At 51.9% G+C, this 17,196-nt stretch overlaps 2 protein-coding genes across 3 annotated transcripts; one reads left to right on the forward strand and one right to left on the reverse strand.

Annotated features, from left to right (window-relative positions):
- Nucleotides 1-3,155: 3,155 nt before the first annotated feature.
- On the forward strand, nt 3,156-7,301 carry LOC103172341. Its single transcript, XM_007885119.2, has 6 exons — nt 3,156-3,404; nt 4,451-4,596; nt 5,153-5,223; nt 5,702-5,812; nt 6,473-6,571; nt 7,172-7,301. Exons 1-6 carry the CDS (start codon nt 3,156-3,158, stop codon nt 7,183-7,185), a joined length of 690 nt encoding a protein of 229 aa, XP_007883310.2. The 3' UTR covers nt 7,186-7,301.
- A 2,854-nt stretch (nt 7,302-10,155) lies between these two features.
- On the reverse strand, nt 10,156-14,556 carry LOC121852030. Of its 2 annotated transcripts, none has more exons than XM_042346138.1 (6): nt 13,871-14,556; nt 12,655-12,800; nt 12,024-12,094; nt 11,435-11,545; nt 10,886-10,984; nt 10,156-10,285 (listed from the first exon to the last, which is right to left on the reverse strand). In XM_042346138.1, exons 1-6 carry the CDS (start codon nt 14,117-14,119, stop codon nt 10,272-10,274), a joined length of 690 nt encoding a protein of 229 aa, XP_042202072.1. In that variant the 5' UTR covers nt 14,120-14,556; the 3' UTR covers nt 10,156-10,271. The 2 variants fall into 2 exon arrangements, with proteins under 2 accessions (XP_042202072.1, XP_042202073.1); XM_042346139.1 differs by lacking the exon at nt 13,871-14,556 and adding an exon at nt 13,779-13,831.
- Between the last annotated feature and the right edge of the window lie 2,640 nt (nt 14,557-17,196).

Here is a 17,196-nt window from a genome sequence, read left to right on the forward strand (position 1 = left end):
CCCTCTGGAACGCCGTCCCACGGTCCCTCGGCCTCGCTCCCTCCCTCGCCGCCTTAAAGGCCCATCTGAAGACCTTCATCTTCGACCGCGTGCCTTTGCTCACCCACTTACAGCCACCCTCCCCGCCTTCACCCCTCTTGATCCCAACCCGCATCTCGGGTCCAATCCCCTGGCTGCCCAGCACCTTGGGATAACTTCCTGAAGTTAAAGATGCAGTGTAAATGCAATATGTCGTTGTTGTTTTACCTTGGCATCATTGAAAAAGTCGACCCCAAGCATCTCATCGTCAAAGGCACAGTCCCTTCCCTGGACACCCAGGCAAAACAGGTACAAGAGCCACACACAAACCCACTGAAGGATCATGGTGAGAAAGCAAAGACAACTTGCGGAGTGGAGTCTACACTGTAAACGAGGCTCCTCTGACCGGATTCAGCAATGTGAGTCTAGTCAGCGAGTAGGGAGGTTAAATAGAGCTTGTGGTGATGTCAGTTACCCACGATTATTAACCCGAGAAGTGACATTTTCTGGGAACGCTTTGTGCCATTCAGAGCCCCATCACCCCAGTCCTCACCAGGCTCCAACGGCTCTGAACGCATCGATTTCAGGTTCCTCTGACTCGTTTGCTAATAGTTTCATGCTCTCACACCTCCATGCCTCTCCGACCATCTTACTTCCACTCCAAATGCAAGGATTATCATTATTATTATAATTATTATAATTATTATAATTATTATTATTATTATTATTCTACAGATTAATCTTTAATTTCGTGACATTGAAGGAAGACACAATAATTGACAAACCTGATGCGCACAGCCCAGCTGATACCCACACCCACGGACATAGTTTTGTTTTATTGTGTCTCGCAAGAACGCAATGTCCTGTAAACCCGGATTATCTGGGAGTCTCCATGAATTAATCATTAATCTCCCAGACAAACCGGGAGACAGATCGTAGGACATTTTCAATGGAGCTGGAATCGAGCAGCTCAGATGTGGAATCGTCAACTCAACACAAATAAGCATGAACGAGCGAATAAAATAAAAATAGCAAATAAAATGAGATGCAAAAAAAGGTAATTTATTGATGAGGAAGACCATCAGAGAGAGAGAGAGAGACTGAGGAGGAAGGGCTGCAATCTTCATGTCTCAGGCTTTCCAGAGTTGAGTGATGGTCAAGGAAGAGGTGCTGTAGGAAGGAAGAGAGAGACAGTGAGTGAGTGCAGAGAGGATACAACCCCTATCTCCCAATCTCCGGATGTCTGGATATGGATAATAGTAATCCTTGCATTTGATACAGTGCCTTCGCACATCTTCGAGACATCATAAAGCGCTTCACGGGATGCAGTCAAGTGTAACGACTGTGTTTTGTGGGCCAAACGTGGCAGCCAATTGTGCGCAGCAGTGTGCTGCAAACAGTTGTGGATTTAGTGACCAAATTATTATGTAAAATAACCCTTCGGAACCCCAAGCAACGGTCTCTCCGCCTTGCCCTCTCACTTGCCTCTTTCAAGTCCCATCTCAAGACCCTCCTCTTCGACGAAAGGCGTGTTTGGTCACCTTGCTACCCCTATTTTATTTTATTGACATCGTGTCTCGGAGCTTTTCCCCCCGGTGTTCAGCAACTAACCTCGATTTTGAGGAAAGACGTAGAACTCGTTCATCGCCATGCGATCGGCTCGGTCTCTGAAATCTTCCTTCCCTACGTTGTGTACAGTTGGGTTCCTGGCTGTGTGGGCAGAGCAAAGGCAACTGAATCATAATAACAATTAGCAAACGACAAAGCACTGTAGATATTGGAGATCTGTTTCAGGTTTTGACGAAAAGTCATCAACATGAAACGCTAACTCGTTTTCCTCTCTCCATTGAAGCTGCCTGACCCCGCTGTGTGATCCCAGCGACTTCTGTTTTTATTAATAATAATGATACTTACATCTCTTGTCGGTGTCGGTGGCAATGTCCCAGAGCGCTTGACAGTGGCAGAGCACGACACCGATCCAGGGGGAGAGGGGAAGTGGCCGTATCGCGCATTCTCCGGATTTCAGACACAACTTTTCTCTCTGTAATCGCCCGCCGTTGCCGTCTTTTCTCTTGCACCGTCGATCCATAGAGAGCCAGTGGCGAGGACCGGTGTGATGGGGGACAAAGTTTCATGCAGGTGTGGGCGCAGGCGGCAGAGTTTTGAATTGATTGGATTTTGTGTGTGTGGTGGAGCTGGGGAGACCAGCGAGGTGGGCATCGCAATAGTACAGCTGGGAAGTGATGAAGGTACGGACAAGGATTTTGGCTGCTGTGAGTGTGAGCGAGGTATGCACGGAGGTCAGACTCTGGGATAGTTACTGTGCTTCTCCGCTGTCCCCTGTCACAAACATCTTCAAGTCTTCCGTTTTGGTTAAGTTGAATAATAGGTTGTCCATTCCCCTGATTTCATCCAATCCAGCCGCGGTGGAAGAGGCTTGCATAATCATATACCACCGGCCATAAAACTGGGAGAGGAAACATTACATCAGATGCGTAACTTATTTTCAGGTGATTATTATTAATATTAATAAACCTTGCATTGATATAATCCTAATCACGTCTTTGAGCTGTCTCAATAATAATAATAATAATAATAATAATAATAATCCTTGCATTTGATATAGCACGTCGGGAGGACGTCCCAAAGCGCTTCACAGAACACACTGTAAAGTGAATTGACTGTATACTTGTGGGCGAACGCAGCAGCCAATTGCGCACAGCAATGTCCCACAAACAGTCGTGGATTGAAGATGACCAATTTATTATTGTTTTTGGTTTTGGAGGGTTTATTATTAGGCTCTGTGTGGAGTAAGGAAACTTGCCCAAGGTTTGGCCCTGACCTGCCGGGGATTGAACTCAGAGCTCTCACTTGCAAAGCGAGCGCTCTAACCATTGAGCTACAGGACTCCACTCAAGCCACACCCTCCCTCCTTCCCTATTTTTGACCCTGTCTCCCCCTCATGGAGTCCTGTAGCTCAGGGAGCCATTGGAGCTTGCCGAGGGCTGGGGTGATGAGGAGTCACGGAGGTTAGTGTGTGACGGGGAGCATGGCGAGGACTGGGGTGGTGTGCATCTGAAAGGAACAAAGTGTTCCCAGCAAATGCCACGTCGTTGGTTAATAATCCTGGTTTACTGATGTCACCACAAGCTCTATTTAACCTCCCTACTCGCTGGCTGTACGCACATTGCTGTGTCCGCACTGCGTCCAGTCGGAGGAACCTCGTTTACTGCGTAGACTCCGCAAGTTGTCTTTGTTTTCTTACCATGATCTTTCAGCAGGTTTGTATCTGGTTCTTCTGCCTGTTTTGTCTGGGCGTCCAGGGAAGAGGGACCTGTAACTTCAACGATGAGTTTTATGCAGGCGACCTGGCCAAGGGCAACAAGGTAACACAACACGTTATGCTTACACAGCGCCTTTAGCGTCAGGAGGACGCCTCAATGTGCTGGACAGTCTGTGATCCATGCTCGAGCTGGCGGTTGGTATCAGGAGGGGCGAAGGGCAGGGAGGGTGGAGGTAGGAAGGTGACCGAAGGTGTAATTGGTCGAAGAGGTGCGTGTTGAGACAAATCTTGATGGAGGCGAGGGAGGTGGCGAGGCTGAGGGACTGTGGGATGCAGAGGGTGGAGGCAGAGAGGCTGAAGGCCAGACCAATAATGCTGGGGAGCGCCGGGCGGGGGACATGAAGCAGGCCGGAGACCCCTGAATGGAAGGAGCGGACAGGTTGGTAGGGGGTTAGGAGGTCACAGAGGTGGGGAGGAACCAGGCCGTGGACTTTGAAGGCGAGGACCAGGTTGGTGGGTGGTGGTTGAATGAGACAGGAGAGCGGGAGATGAGGGGTAATTTTAAGGGGTTGGATACAGTGCAAGTAGACACAGAGCGATTGACCCTGTCTGATAGTTGGTGGCAAGGAGGAGCAGCTGGAAGGTAAGGGGAGGGGTAGGCATGAGAGCGGGTGGTGGGCTTCATTTGGGAAATCCTGATATTGATTGCACACGACAGTGACCCACAAACAGTGGTGGATCGAGTGATCAATTTTTTATAGTAATTTTTTTTTGAAAGAATTATTATCCCAGGAAAGGCCATCCACCAATCGACTAACAACCGGGTTCCTGCTTACAGTGAAGTCAACAGCATTGGGTGTGTAGAGTAAGGAAACTTGTCCAACTCCTTGACCCGCCCTGGAATCAAACCCCCACGCCATTTCGCTTGCGAGGCGAGTGCTCTAACACTGAGCTACAGGGCTCCACGAGAGGGTCAAAAATGTGGAGGGAGGGAGGGAGGGAGGGAGGGAGTGGGAGGTGCCGTTTAAGATGTCTCAGAGACATGATAAGGTGCTACATCAAATGCAAGGATTATTATTATCAATACTAATAGTAATAACAATCTCCTGAAAATAAGTTTCGCTTCTGATGTGATGTTTCCTCACCCAGTTTTATGGCCGGTGGTACCTGATTATGCAAGCCTCCTCCACGAAGGCCGGATTGGAGAAAGTCACGAAACTAGACAACGCTATCTACACCTTAATCAAAAGAGACGACCTGAAGATGTTTGCCAAAGGGGACGTGAGAGCTGCAAAGTAACTATCCCGGAGTCTGACCTCCGTGCATACCTCACACTCACAGCGGTCAAAACCCTCGTCACCTTCATCACTTCCCGGCTGGACTATTCCAATGCCCGCCGGCCTCCCCAGCTCCACCATACACAAAATCCAATTAATTCAAAACTATTTTTTCCTTAACGAGAGTCTCCATTATTTTACCCACAATGGACATCAAACTTCTCGGTCTAGTTTCTTGGGTCACGTTTGTTACCTTTCTTAAAAATAGGAGTAACATCTGGCTTTCCTCTTCCTTCCGTCCCCATCTTCAGGTGATCCCTGAAGACCTCCCTCTTCGACTGTGTCTACAGTCCCCCCCTCCCTCCCTCCTTCCCCCCGGCCTGGTGTCATGCTCCGCCGCTGTCAAGCATTTGTGGGACACAATGTGCATGAAGGGCGCTGTGTAAATGCAAATTGCTGTTGTCGACCCACCAAATCACAGGAACCCTTGAGCACCTCCATGAGAGGAGACGAGGGAAGAGGAGAGGGCTGGAAGGTGTGGGTCAAGGCAGTGACATTGTGTTGTTGTTTCCAGTGCAGATGCCTGTATTCACAATGAGTGGATGTTCCATGTTAATTCAGCGACCAAGCATATGATGAGGGATGGTAAGCAAGATCCTCTGCACCCAGAACACAAACACCACAGCTTCGTTGATAGATGCCATCCTATAGTTCAGTGGTAAGAGCACTCGTCTCGCAACCAAGAGGACCTGAGTTCGATTCCCAGGTCACAGTTTGGTCACTCAGTCCAGGACTGTCTGTGGGACACTGCTGTGCGCAATTGGCTGCTGCATTTCACCCACAAAACACACAGTCACTACACTTTGAGACGTCTCGAAGACGCGATACGGCGCTGTATCAAATCCAAGGATCATTTTTATTGATGGTGCAAAACAAAATAAGGCAACAGTGGGAGATTATAGAGAACACATACGTCTGAGACCCAGACAATATGTGATAAGGTCAGCTCCCACCCCTCCCACCGCTCAGTTTCATTCTCCGTCGCTCTCAAGTGCTCGGGGACGCAATGATGCGCGAGCGGAGCTGTGTAAACTCAAGTTATTGTGGTTGTTTTCAACTCTAGATATCGTGCATCGGGAATATCGTGTATATTCACCTGATTGCAAGAATTGTATGATTCTGCGTGAGACACAGAAAACAGGCAAACGGGTCTTTGACAGAATATTACTGTACGGTAAGCGGAAAATTATACCTCTAGTTCCCCAAATGTCCTGGCTGACAATCCCCCCCCCCCCCAACCCCCGATAAAAGGATTGGTCACTCACTTCACGGCTGTTGGCGGGACTTTGCTGTGTGCAAACTGGCTGTAGAGCTCATCGTCATTCATTGACTTCAAGACCCTCTTACTCATTTACAAACCCTTCACGCCCTGGCACCTCCCTACCTCTCCGACGCGCTTAGACCCCACTCCACCGCCCGCTGCCTCTGCTCGGCCAGCTCCAGCCTCCTGCCTGTCCTTCGTCATCAGTGGCTGTACCTTCAGCCACTACGCCCTCAAACCTTTGAACTCTCCCCCACCAGGAAGCAGGAACCCGGTTGTTAGTCGATTGGATGATCGCTTTTCCGGAGGATTTAATTCCTTCAAAATAACTACAAATAATATGGGCACTCAATCCCCGACTGTTGGTGGGACATTGCTGTGAGCAATTGGCTGCCGCATTTCACTCACCAAAGACACAATCACTCCACTTCACAGTGAGTCCTGCGAAGCGCTTTGAGACGTCTTTGGAGACGTGGTAATGTGCTGTGTCAAAAGCAAGGATTATGAAAGGTGCTGGAGTAGGTGTAAGTATTATTACGATGATTAAAGGTTGCCTTTGCTCTGCCCACACAGCCAGGAAAGTTATTGTATGCTCCACAGTGAGAGACGATTTCCGAACCCGAGCCAATTGCTGGAACATGAACGAGATCTTTGTCCTGCCTCAAAAATTGGGTCAGTTGCTGGGCGCTGGGAGAAATACACTGAGAAGCGCAGTCAATATAATACGATACCGAATGACATTTACGCAGCGTCTCTCATGTCGGGAGGACGTTCCAAGGCACTGGGCTGGACAGTCAGGGAGTTCGACCCGAGCTGGGGGTTGGGATCAGGAAGGGTGGAGGGCAGGGAGGGTAGGCGTAGGAGGGAGACCGAAGGTGTGTTTGGTCGAAGAGGAGGGTCTTGAGACAGGTCTGGAAAGAGGCGAGGGAGGGGGCGATGCTAAGAGACCATGGGATGGGGTTCCGAAGGGTTATTATTTTAAATGATAATGTGCTCACTCGATCCAGGACTGTGTGTGGGGCCCTGTTGTGTGCAATTGGCTATTGCGTTTAGCCCACAAAATACACAGCTACTACACATTGACAGTGTATCCTGTGAAGCGCTTTGAGACGTCTCGAAGACGTCATAAGGCCCTATACCAAATGTAAGGATTATTATTATTGTCTATGTCCAGACCATGCAATGGAACAACACCGTGGGAGATGGGGGGCCAAGGGGGATAGGAGCTGTATACTCCCCGCACTCACTCTCTCTCTCTCTTCCTTCCTACAGCATTTTGTGCTTGAACATCACCCAACTCTGGAAAGCTTGAAACATGATGCTCGAAGCCCCTCTTCTCTCTGCTTACGTCTCCCCCACCTCTCTCTCTCTCTCTCTATTGGTCTTTCTCATCAATAAATTACCCAGTTTTGCATCTCATTTCATTGCACTTGTTCACTCTTGTTTGTGCCAAGGTTCTCCCCAACCCTCGCTCCCCGCTGGCCGACACGGTCAAAAAAAACCACCCTCGACCCCTCTAATCTTGCACACTACCATCCCATCCCCAACCTTTCCTTCCTCCTCGAGCCCCTACATAGTGGTTTTCGCCCTGACTGCCCACAGCACAGAGGCAGCACTTGTCAAAGTCACAAACGACATCCTCTCTGTCTGTGACCAGGGCCCCCTCTGCCTCCTGACCCTCCTGGATCTCTCTGCCGTGTTCAACACAGTTGACCATGCCATCCTCCTCCATCGGCTCTCTTCCCTCATCTAACTGCGTGGGACCAAACTCACATGGGTGGGGGCAAGGCAGTGCAGGAAGGAAAGGTTGGAGATGGGACGGAAGTCTGCAAGACTAGAGGGATCGAGGGTGGGCTTTTTGAGGAGAGGTGTGATAACAACGGTTTTCAGGTGGAGTGGGGCAGAACCTGAGATGAGAGACAGGTTGACCGTGTCGGCCAGTAGGGGGCGGGTGGGTTAGAAGGGGGAGTTGAGTGACCAGCAGCTAAGTGGGGAGAGGATTAAGGTCGCAGGTGGTGAACTTCATCTGGATGTTTGCAGTTGAGAGGGAGGAGGGAGAAATGGGGATAAGGAATGTAATGAGGGCCTGGTGGAGGCAGAAGGCAGTGTGGATGGTCTGGGTAGGGTGGAAGGTGACATAGGGGTGGGTGGGGGAGTGTTGGTGGGTGCGAGAGGTCGATGCAGCTGAGCAAAATGTTTTTGATTGTTGAGGCAAAGAAGTCCAGGAACTTGGTGACATCATTGGCAGACATTGGGTCAACTTCCACATGTATGCGAATGATACCCAACTCTATCTCTCTGCCTCCACCCTTGACTCCAAGACTACTGCTGTCCTCACAGAATGCCTCTCAATTCCTGGATGAGAGCTAATTTTCTACAGTTGAACATCAACAAGACTGAGGCTCTCCTTATTGGCTCCTCTCAGTGCCTCCACACTTCAGGCGAAGGCAGCATCAACATCCAGGGATGCACACTCCACCTCGCCGAGGTAGTCCACAAGCTCGGCGTCTTGTTTGACCCCCAAATATCCTTTCTACCTGACATCCATGCCATGACCCGCTCTGCCTTCCCCCATCTCCGCAACGTCGCCCTGCTCCGACACTTGTCTCACACCGCAGGCTGCTGAAACCTTCATACGCGCCTTCATTACATCGAGGCTCGACTATGCAAACTCACTGCTTGTCGGCCTCCCCGACTCCTCCCTCCACAGGCTGCAGACCATCCAGAATTCTGCAGCCCGTGTCCTCTCCCGCACCGGGCTCCGTGACCCTATCGCCCCCATCCTCACCCGACTCCACTGGCTTCCCATCACACAGAGGATACAGTTCAAGGTCTGGGCCTTAGCTTCAAAGCCCTCTACGGTCTTGCTCAACCCTACCTTTCGGACCTCCTGACCCCCACCACCCTGTGCGCTGCCTCTGCTCAGCGGGCTCCGACCTGCTACATGTCCCCCGCCTCGCTTGCCTTACTATCGGCAGACGGGCCTTCCACCACTCTGCACCCACCTTCTGGCACTCCAACCCACAGTCCCTCCGCCTCACCCCATCCACTGCCACCTTCAAGACCCTCCTCTTCGACCGTGCTTTTGATCTCCCTACTTCCCCACCTTGCCTCCACCTTCCCCCACCCCAACCCCCTGCTCTGTCCATAACTCTGTCTGTCCAGCACCTTGGGACATCCACCCGACGTGAAAGGCTCTATACAAATGTAATTTTGTTGTTGTTGTAAGCCCTACCAACCTGCCCGCTCCCTCTGCTCCGCGGGCTCGGGACCGCTTCACGTCCCCTGCCTCACCCGCCCCACAATTAACGGTCAGGCCTTCAGCCTCTCTGCCCCCAGCCTGTGGAACTCAGTCCCACAGATCCTCCACTTCGCTCCATCCCTCACCTCCTTCAAGACCTGACTCAAGACCCTCCTCATCAAACGCGCCTTCGGTCACCCTCCTTTCCCCCCTGCTCTCCACCCTCCTCAATCCCAACCCACAGTTTCAGGTCCGAAATATTGATTGTCCAATGCCTTGGAATGCCCTCCTGACGCGAAAGGCACTGCGTAGATGTCCTTTTGTATTTTTTTCCGGGTGACTGCAACCGACTGAGTCAGGCTGTCAACCAACAGCACATCAACAAGCAGGTGAAGTTCACCACCTGCGACCTTAATCCTCTCCCCACTCAGCTGCTGGTCACTCTACTCCCCCGTCTAACCCAGCCGCCCCCTACTGGCTGACACGGTCAACCTGTCTCTCATCTCAGGTTCTGCCCCACTCCACCTGAAAACCGTTGTTATCACACCTCTCCTCAAAAAGCCCACCCTCGATCTCTCTAATCCTGGAGACTTCCGTCCCATCTCCAACCTTTCCTTCCTTGCACTGCCTTGCCCCCACCCATGTGAGTTTGGTCCCACGCAGTTAGATGAGGGAAGAGAGCCGATGGAGGAGGATGGCATGGTCAACTGTGTTGAACACGGCAGAGAGATCCAGGAGGGTCAGGAGGCAGAGGGGGCCCTGGTCACAGACAGAGAGGATGTCGTTTGTGACTTTGACAAGCGCTGCCTCTGTGCTGTGGGCAGTCAGGGCGAAAACCACTATGTAGGGGCTCGAGGAGGAAGGAAAGGTTGGGGATGGGATGGTAGTGTGCAAGATTAGAGGGGTCGAGGGTGGTTTTTTTTTGACCGTGTCGGCCAGCGGGGAGCGAGGGTTGGGGAGAACCTTGGCACAAACAAGAGTGAACAAGTGCAATGAAATGAGATGCAAAACTGGGTAATTTATTGATGAGAAAGACCAATAGAGAGAGAGAGAGAGAGGTGGGGGAGACGTAAGCAGAGAGAAGAGGGGCTTCGAGCATCATGTTTCAAGCTTTCCAGAGTTGGGTGATGTTCAAGCACAAAATGCTGTAGGAAGGAAGAGAGAGAGAGAGTGAGTGCGGGGAGTATACAACTCCTATCCCCCTTGGCCCCCCATCTCCCACGGTGTTGTTCCATTGCATGGTCTGGACATAGACAATAATAATAATCCTTCCATTTGGTATAGGGCCTTATGACGTCTTCGAGACGTCTCAAAGCGCTTCACAGGATACACTGTCAATGTGTAGTAGCTGTGTATTTTGTGGGCTAAAGGCAATAGCCAATTGCACACAACAGGGCCCCACACACAGTCCTGGATCGAGTGAGCACATTATTATTCAAAATAATAACCCTTCGGAACCCCATCCCATGGTCTCTTAGCCTCGCCCCCTCCCTCGCCTCTTTCCAGACCTGTCTCAAGACCCTCCTCTTCGACCAAACACACCTTCGGTCTCCCTCCTACGCCTACCCTCCCTGCCCTCCACCCTTCCTGATCCCAACCCCCAGCTCGGGTCGAACTCCCCGACTGTCCAGCCCAGTGCCTTGGAACGTCCTCCCGACATGAGAGACGCTGCGTAAATGTCATTCGGTGTCGTATTATATTGACTGCGCTTCTCAGTGTATTTCTCCCAGCGCCCAGCAACTGACCCAATTTTTGAGGCAGGACAAAGATCTCGTTCATGTTCAGGCAATTGGCTCGGGTTCGGAAATCATTCATCGTTGGCTTGCATACCCTATTATTCCTGGCTGTGTGGGCAGAGCAAAGGCAACCTTTAATCATCGTAATAATACTTACACCTACTCCAGCACCTTTCATAATCCTTGCTTTTGACACAGCGCATTACCACGTCTCCAAAGACGTCTCAAAGCGCTTCGCAGGACACACTGTAAAGTGGAGTGATTGTGTCTTTGGTGAGTGAAATGCGGCAGCCAATTGCTCACAGCAATGTCCCACCAACAGTCGGGGATTGAGTGCCCATATTATTTGTAGTTATTTTGAAGGAATTAAATCCCCCGGAAAAGCGATCATCCAATCGACTAACAACCGGGTTCCTGCTTCCTGGTGGGGGAGAGTTCAAAGGTTTTAGGGCGTAGTGGCTGAAGGCTGAAGTGAGTGACCAATCCTTTTATCGGGGGGTGGGGGGGGGATTGTCAGCCAGGACATTTGGGGAGCTAGAGGTATAATTTTCCGCTTACCGTACAGTAATATTCTGTCAAAGACCCGTTTGCCTGTTTTCTGTGTCTCACGCAGAATCATACAATTCTTGCAATCAGGTGAATATATACGGTGTCCCCGATGCGAGACATCTAGAGTTGAAAACAACCACAATAACTTGAGTTTACACAGCTCCGCTCGCGCATCATTGCGTCCCCGAGCACTTGAGAGCGACGGAGAATGAAACTGAGCAGTGGGAGGGGTGGGAGCTGACCTTATCACATATTGTCTGGGTCTCAGACGTATGTGTTCTCTATAATCTCCCACTGTTGCCTTATTTTGTTTTGCACCATCAATAAAAATGATCCTTGGATTTGATACAGCGCCGTATCGCGTCTTCGAGACGTCTCAAAGTGTAGTGACTGTGTGTTTTGTGGGTGAAATGCAGCAGCCAATTGCGCACAGCAGTGTCCCACAGACAGTCGTGGACTGAGTGACCAAACTGTGACCTGGGAATCGAACTCAGGTCCTCTTGGTTGCGAGACGAGTGCTCTTACCACTGAACTATAGGATGGCATCTATCAACGAAGCTGTGGTGTTTGTGTTCTGGGTGCAGAGGATCTTGCTTACCATCCCTCATCATATGCTTGGTCGCTGAATTAACATGGAACATCCACTCATTGTGAATACAGGCATCTGCACTGGAAACAACAACACAATGTCACTGCCTTGACCCACACCTTCCAGCCCTCTCCTCTTCCCTCGTCTCCTCTCATGGAGGTGCTCAAGGGTTCCTGTGATTTGGTGGGTCGACAACAGCAATTTGCATTTACACAGCGCCCTTCATGCACATTGTGTCCCAGAAATGCTTGACAGCGGCGGAGCATGACACCAGGCCGGGGGGAAGGAGGGTGGGAGGGAGGGGGGGACTGTAGACACAGTCGAAGAGGGAGGTCTTCAGGGATCACCTGAAGATGGGGACGGAAGGAAGAGGAAAGCCAGATGTTACTCCTATTTTTAAGAAAGGTAACAAAAGTGACCCAAGAAACTAGACCGGGAAGTTTGATGTCCATTGTGGGTAAAATAATGGAGACTCTCGTTAAGGAAAAAATAGTTTTGAATTAATTGGATTTTGTGTATGGTGGAGCTGGGGAGGCCGGCGGGCATTGGAATAGTCCAGCCGGGAAGTGATGAAGGTGACGAGGGTTTTGACCGCTGTGAGTGTGAGGTATGGACGGGGGTCAGACTCCGGGATAGTTACTTTGCAGCTCTCACGTCCCCTTTGGCAAACATCTTCAGGTCGTCTCTTTTGATTAAGGTGTAGATAGCGTTGTCTAGTTTCCTGATTTTCTCCAATCCGGCCTTCGTGGAGGAGGCTTGCATAATCAGGTACCACCGGCCATAAAACTGGGTGAGGAAACATCACATCAGAAGCGAAACTTATTTTCAGGAGATTGTTATTACTATTAGTATTGATAATAACAATCCTTGCATTTGATATAGCACCTTATAATGTCTCTGAGACATCTTAAACGGCACCTCCCACTCCCTCCCTCCCTCCCTCCCTCTCTCCCTCCCTCCCTCCCTCCCTCCACATTTTTGACCCTCTCGTGGAGCCCTGTAGCTCAGTGTTAGAGCACTCGCCTCGCAAGCGAAATGGCGTGGGGGTTTGATTCCAGGGCGGGTCAAGGAGTTGGACAAGTTTCCTTACTCTACACACCCAATGCTGTTGACTTCGCTGTAAGCAGGAACCCGGTTGTTAGTCGATTGGTGGATGGCCTTTCCCGGGATAATAATTCTTTCCAAAAAAAAATTACTATAAAAAATTGATCACTCGATCCACCACTGTTTGTGGGTCACTGTCGTGTGCATTCAATATCAGGATTTCCCAAATGAAGCCCACCACCCGCTCTCATGCCTACCCCTCCCCTTACCTTCCAGCTGCTCCTCCTTGCCACCAACTATCAGACAGGGTCAATCGCTCTGTGTCTACTTGCACTGTATCCAACCCCTTAAAATTACCCCTCATCTCCCGCTCTCCTGTCTCATTCAACCACCACCCACCAACCTGGTCCTCGCCTTTAAAGCCCTCCACGGCCTGGTTCCTCCCCACCTCTGTGACCTCCTAACCCCCTACCAACCTGTCCGCTCCTTCCATTCAGGGGTCTCCGGCCTGCTTCATGTCCCCCGCCCGGCGCTCCCCAGCATTATTGGTCTGGCCTTCAGCCTCTCTGCCTCCACCCTCTGCATCCCACAGTCCCTCAGCCTCGCCACCTCCCTCGCCTCCATCAAGATTTGTCTCATCACGCACCTCTTCGACCAATTACACCTTCGGTCACCTTCCTACCTCCACCCTCCCTGCCCTTCGCCCCTCCTGATACCAACCGCCAGCTCGAGCATGGATCACAGACTGTCCAGCACATTGAGGCGTCCTCCTGACACTAAAGGCGCTGTGTAAGCATAACGTGTTGTGTTACCTTGTTGCTCTTGGCCAAGTCGGCTGCATATAACTCATCGTTGAAGTCACAGCTCGTTCCTCCCTGGACGCCCAGACAAAACAGGCAGAAGAACCAGATACAAACCTGCTGAAAGATCATGGTGAGAAAACAAAGACAACTTGCGGAGTCTACACAGTAAACGAGGTTCCTCCGACTGGACGCAGTGCGGACACAGCAATGTGCGTACAGCCAGCGAGTAGGGAGGTTAAATAGAGCTTGTGGTGACATCAGTAAACCAGGATTATTAACCAGCGACGTGGCATTTGCTGGGAACACTTTGTTCCTTTCAGATGCACACCACCCCAGTCCTCACCATGCTCCCCGTCACACACTAACCTCCGTGACTCCTCATCACCCCAGCCCTCGGCAAGCTCCGTAGACTCTCTGTCACCCACGCTAAGCTCTTTGCCCCCATCATCCCAGCCCTTGCCAGGCTCCACTGGCTGTCTATCACACACATTATCTCCGTACCCCCTTCACCCCAGCTTCGCGGGTCTCCATCGGCTCCCTATCATACACACTAAACTCTGAATCCCCCATCACACCAGTCCTTGCTATGCTCCACAGGCTCCCAATTACCAAAAGGAATGATTTGAGGATCCTCTCACTCCTTTTCAAATCCCTTCATGCCCTCGCACCTCCCAATCTCTCCGAGCTGCTTACCCCCACCTGCTGCCTCCGCTCGGCTGGTTCCAGCCTCCTGTTTGTCCCTCATGCCCCCATGTTCCACCATCGGTGACTGTTGTCTTGAGCCATTATGCCCAGAAACTCTGGAACTCTCTTGCTCAATCCCTCTGACTTGCCCCCTCCCCACTGTCAAATCCCACCTAAAGACCTAACTTTTTGACCGTGCTTACGGTCATCTACCCACTCCCCTGATGGCCTGATGTCAGATTCCGCCATTATAAACGCAAGTTGTTTGCTGCCGAGTTTTGCCAACAAAACACACGGTCACTCCACTTTACCGTGTATTCCGTGAAGTGCTTTGAGACACGAAGACATGATATCGAATGCAAGGCTAATTTTTATTATTATTACTAATAATCTGCAGATTCATATTTAATTCTTGGAAACGCCGAGACAATCCAGCAATAATTGACATAGCTGTCGCACACAGCCCAGCTAATTGCCACCCTCGTGCGTAGGTTTTTATTTTACCGTGTCCTGTGAGGACACGATGTCCCACACACCAGGATTACTCTGGAGTCGCCATCAATTGAACATTAACCTCCCAGACAAGATGGCAGACAAACCGTAGGAAACTCTCAATGGATCCGGAATTGAGCAGCTCAAGAGGTGGAATCCACTCGCGGTGATGAGGAGGGAAATGGGGACCTTTTTGAAGCCACGAAACGCAGAAAAAGGGGGAATGCGAATGTAAAGGGGAGGAGGAGGACAATATAGTAATAATAATCCTTGTATTTGATACAGCGCCTTATCACGTCTTAACACCAGTGTTGTGGATTGAGAAATCATTACAAAACCAAGGCAAAGATTATTATGATGAATAATTATAATAATCCTTGCTTGCATTTGATATAGTACCTTATCACGTCTTCGAGATATCTCAAAGTGCTTCACAGAATATTCCGTAGAGTGCAGTGACTGGTTATTTTGTGGGCGAAACGTCACCTCATAATAACAGGAGGCGACACTGACTTCAATCACGTGCCTCGCAGACCAGATAATAGAAGTGAAGATCTGCACCCACGTCAGTCATTTGGATGAAGTGATTGTTACGGCAATAAAATGGATATGATGGAGATTGTAGAGTTGGGTTTAGTGCACTCGCCTCTCAAGCGAGAGGGCCTGGGTTTGGCAGGTAGGTCTGGGTGAAACCTTGGGCAACTTTCCTTACTCCACACATGCACACGCGTGCGCGTGCCTCCGTTTACCGGGCAGTAAGTAGGAACCCGGTGGGTTGTTAGTCGATCGGCGGATCGCTTTCCCGGGGCTGATAATTCCCTGCAAAAAAAAGAAAAAAAACCTAGTGAGTAATTTGGTCACTCGATCCACGATCCAATTCCAGATGACAATCCCTCCAACAACAAACAAAAAAAACACGAGGATAAATTGGTCATTTTCAACACCCGCGGCCGTTTGTGGGACAGACGCCGACGTGCGCAATTGGCCGCCGCGTTTCGTCCACACATATACGGTCAGTTCACTCTGCAGCACATCAATAATAATAATAATAATAACAACAATAATAATAATATTCGACTTCAAGATCTTCACCCTCGTACTCGAGTCCCTGCGCTCTTCTGCGCCCCCCCCCCCGACCTCCCTGCCCTCCCCTCTCCTCAAAGCAGCACCCCGTTGCCTTCGTTCCTTTGGGGTCTGACCTCCTCCTCGTCCCCAATCCCCCCCTGTCCCCCCACCCCCCCCCCCCGCCCGAGTCCTCCGCTGCTCCACCTTCGGCGGCCGTGCCTTCGGCCACTACGCCCCCCCGAGGCTCTGGGACCTCCTGCCTCCCTCCCTCCCTCATCCATCTCTCTCCCTCCCGTCCCGTTTTCAGGTCTCCGCTGAGGACCTTTCTTTTCGACCGCGGCGTTGGTCACCTTCACCCCCACCCCTCTCCCCCCCCTCCTCCTCCCCCCACTCCCCCCCTCCCACCACCACTCCCCCCCACCACTCCCCCCGGCGCTCGGTCCCGGGATCCGTGACCGTAAAGCGCTCTGAGGCGCCGTCCGGCGTGGGGGTGGGGGGAGTGGTGGTGATGGTGGTGGGGGGGACGGGGGGGGGGGGGGGGACGTCGCGGCGTCTCCCCCACCCCACGCCAATGGGTTGGCGCGTGATTGGCGGACGACGGACGGCCGCGTCTTTGTCAGCGCGGATCGTGGAGGGTGGGGGGTGGGGGTGGGGTGGTGGGGGTGAGGGGGTGGGGGGGGGGTGGGGGTTGTTGTTGTTTGGGTGCAGGCACTGATGGGGGCAGCCCGGCGGTAACCAGGGCAACCGGTGAGGGGGGAAGGCGGAGATGGCGGGAAGGGGGAGGGGTCCTGAGGCGGTGCGCAGCGCGCAGGCGCGCAGGACGCGGAAGGGGGGGCGGCGCGGAGCGAGCGGTGGGTGGGTGGGTGGGTGGGGCAGAGCGCGTGCGCGGCCCCGCCCCCCTCCCCCGACCCCGCCCCCCCGTCCCGCCGGCCGGAACGGGAAGTACGCAGGCGCGAGGAAAAAGCCGTCAGTGCGCAGGCGCGGACGGTTGGGCGGCGGGGGCGGCGGCCTTGCGCTGACGTGACGTGACGTGACGTGACGGGAGAGCACGACGGCGACGGCGACGCGACGCGACGGAGGAGGCGGAGGCGGAG

The sequence above is a fragment of the Callorhinchus milii genome, unplaced genomic scaffold (assembly GCF_018977255.1).
Source record: "Callorhinchus milii isolate IMCB2004 unplaced genomic scaffold, IMCB_Cmil_1.0 Scaffold331, whole genome shotgun sequence".
Lineage (NCBI taxonomy): Eukaryota > Metazoa > Chordata > Chondrichthyes > Chimaeriformes > Callorhinchidae > Callorhinchus > Callorhinchus milii.

Excerpts from the sequence above, each read along its gene's own strand:
- LOC103172341 (XM_007885119.2), top strand. The coding sequence starts at position 3,156 with ATGTCACCACAAGCTCTATTTAACCTCCCTACTCGCTGGCTGTACGCA. Across the intron at positions 3,405-4,450 it reads ACCTGGCCAAGGGCAACAAG|TTTTATGGCCGGTGGTACCT; the intron begins GTAACACAACAC and ends TTCCTCACCCAG. Across the intron at positions 5,224-5,701 it reads CAAGCATATGATGAGGGATG|ATATCGTGCATCGGGAATAT; the intron begins GTAAGCAAGATC and ends TTTCAACTCTAG.
- LOC121852030 (XM_042346138.1), bottom strand. The coding sequence starts at position 14,119 with ATGTCACCACAAGCTCTATTTAACCTCCCTACTCGCTGGCTGTACGCA. Across the intron at positions 12,801-13,870 it reads ACTTGGCCAAGAGCAACAAG|TTTTATGGCCGGTGGTACCT; the intron begins GTAACACAACAC and ends TTCCTCACCCAG. Across the intron at positions 11,546-12,023 it reads CAAGCATATGATGAGGGATG|ATGTCTCGCATCGGGGACAC; the intron begins GTAAGCAAGATC and ends TTTCAACTCTAG.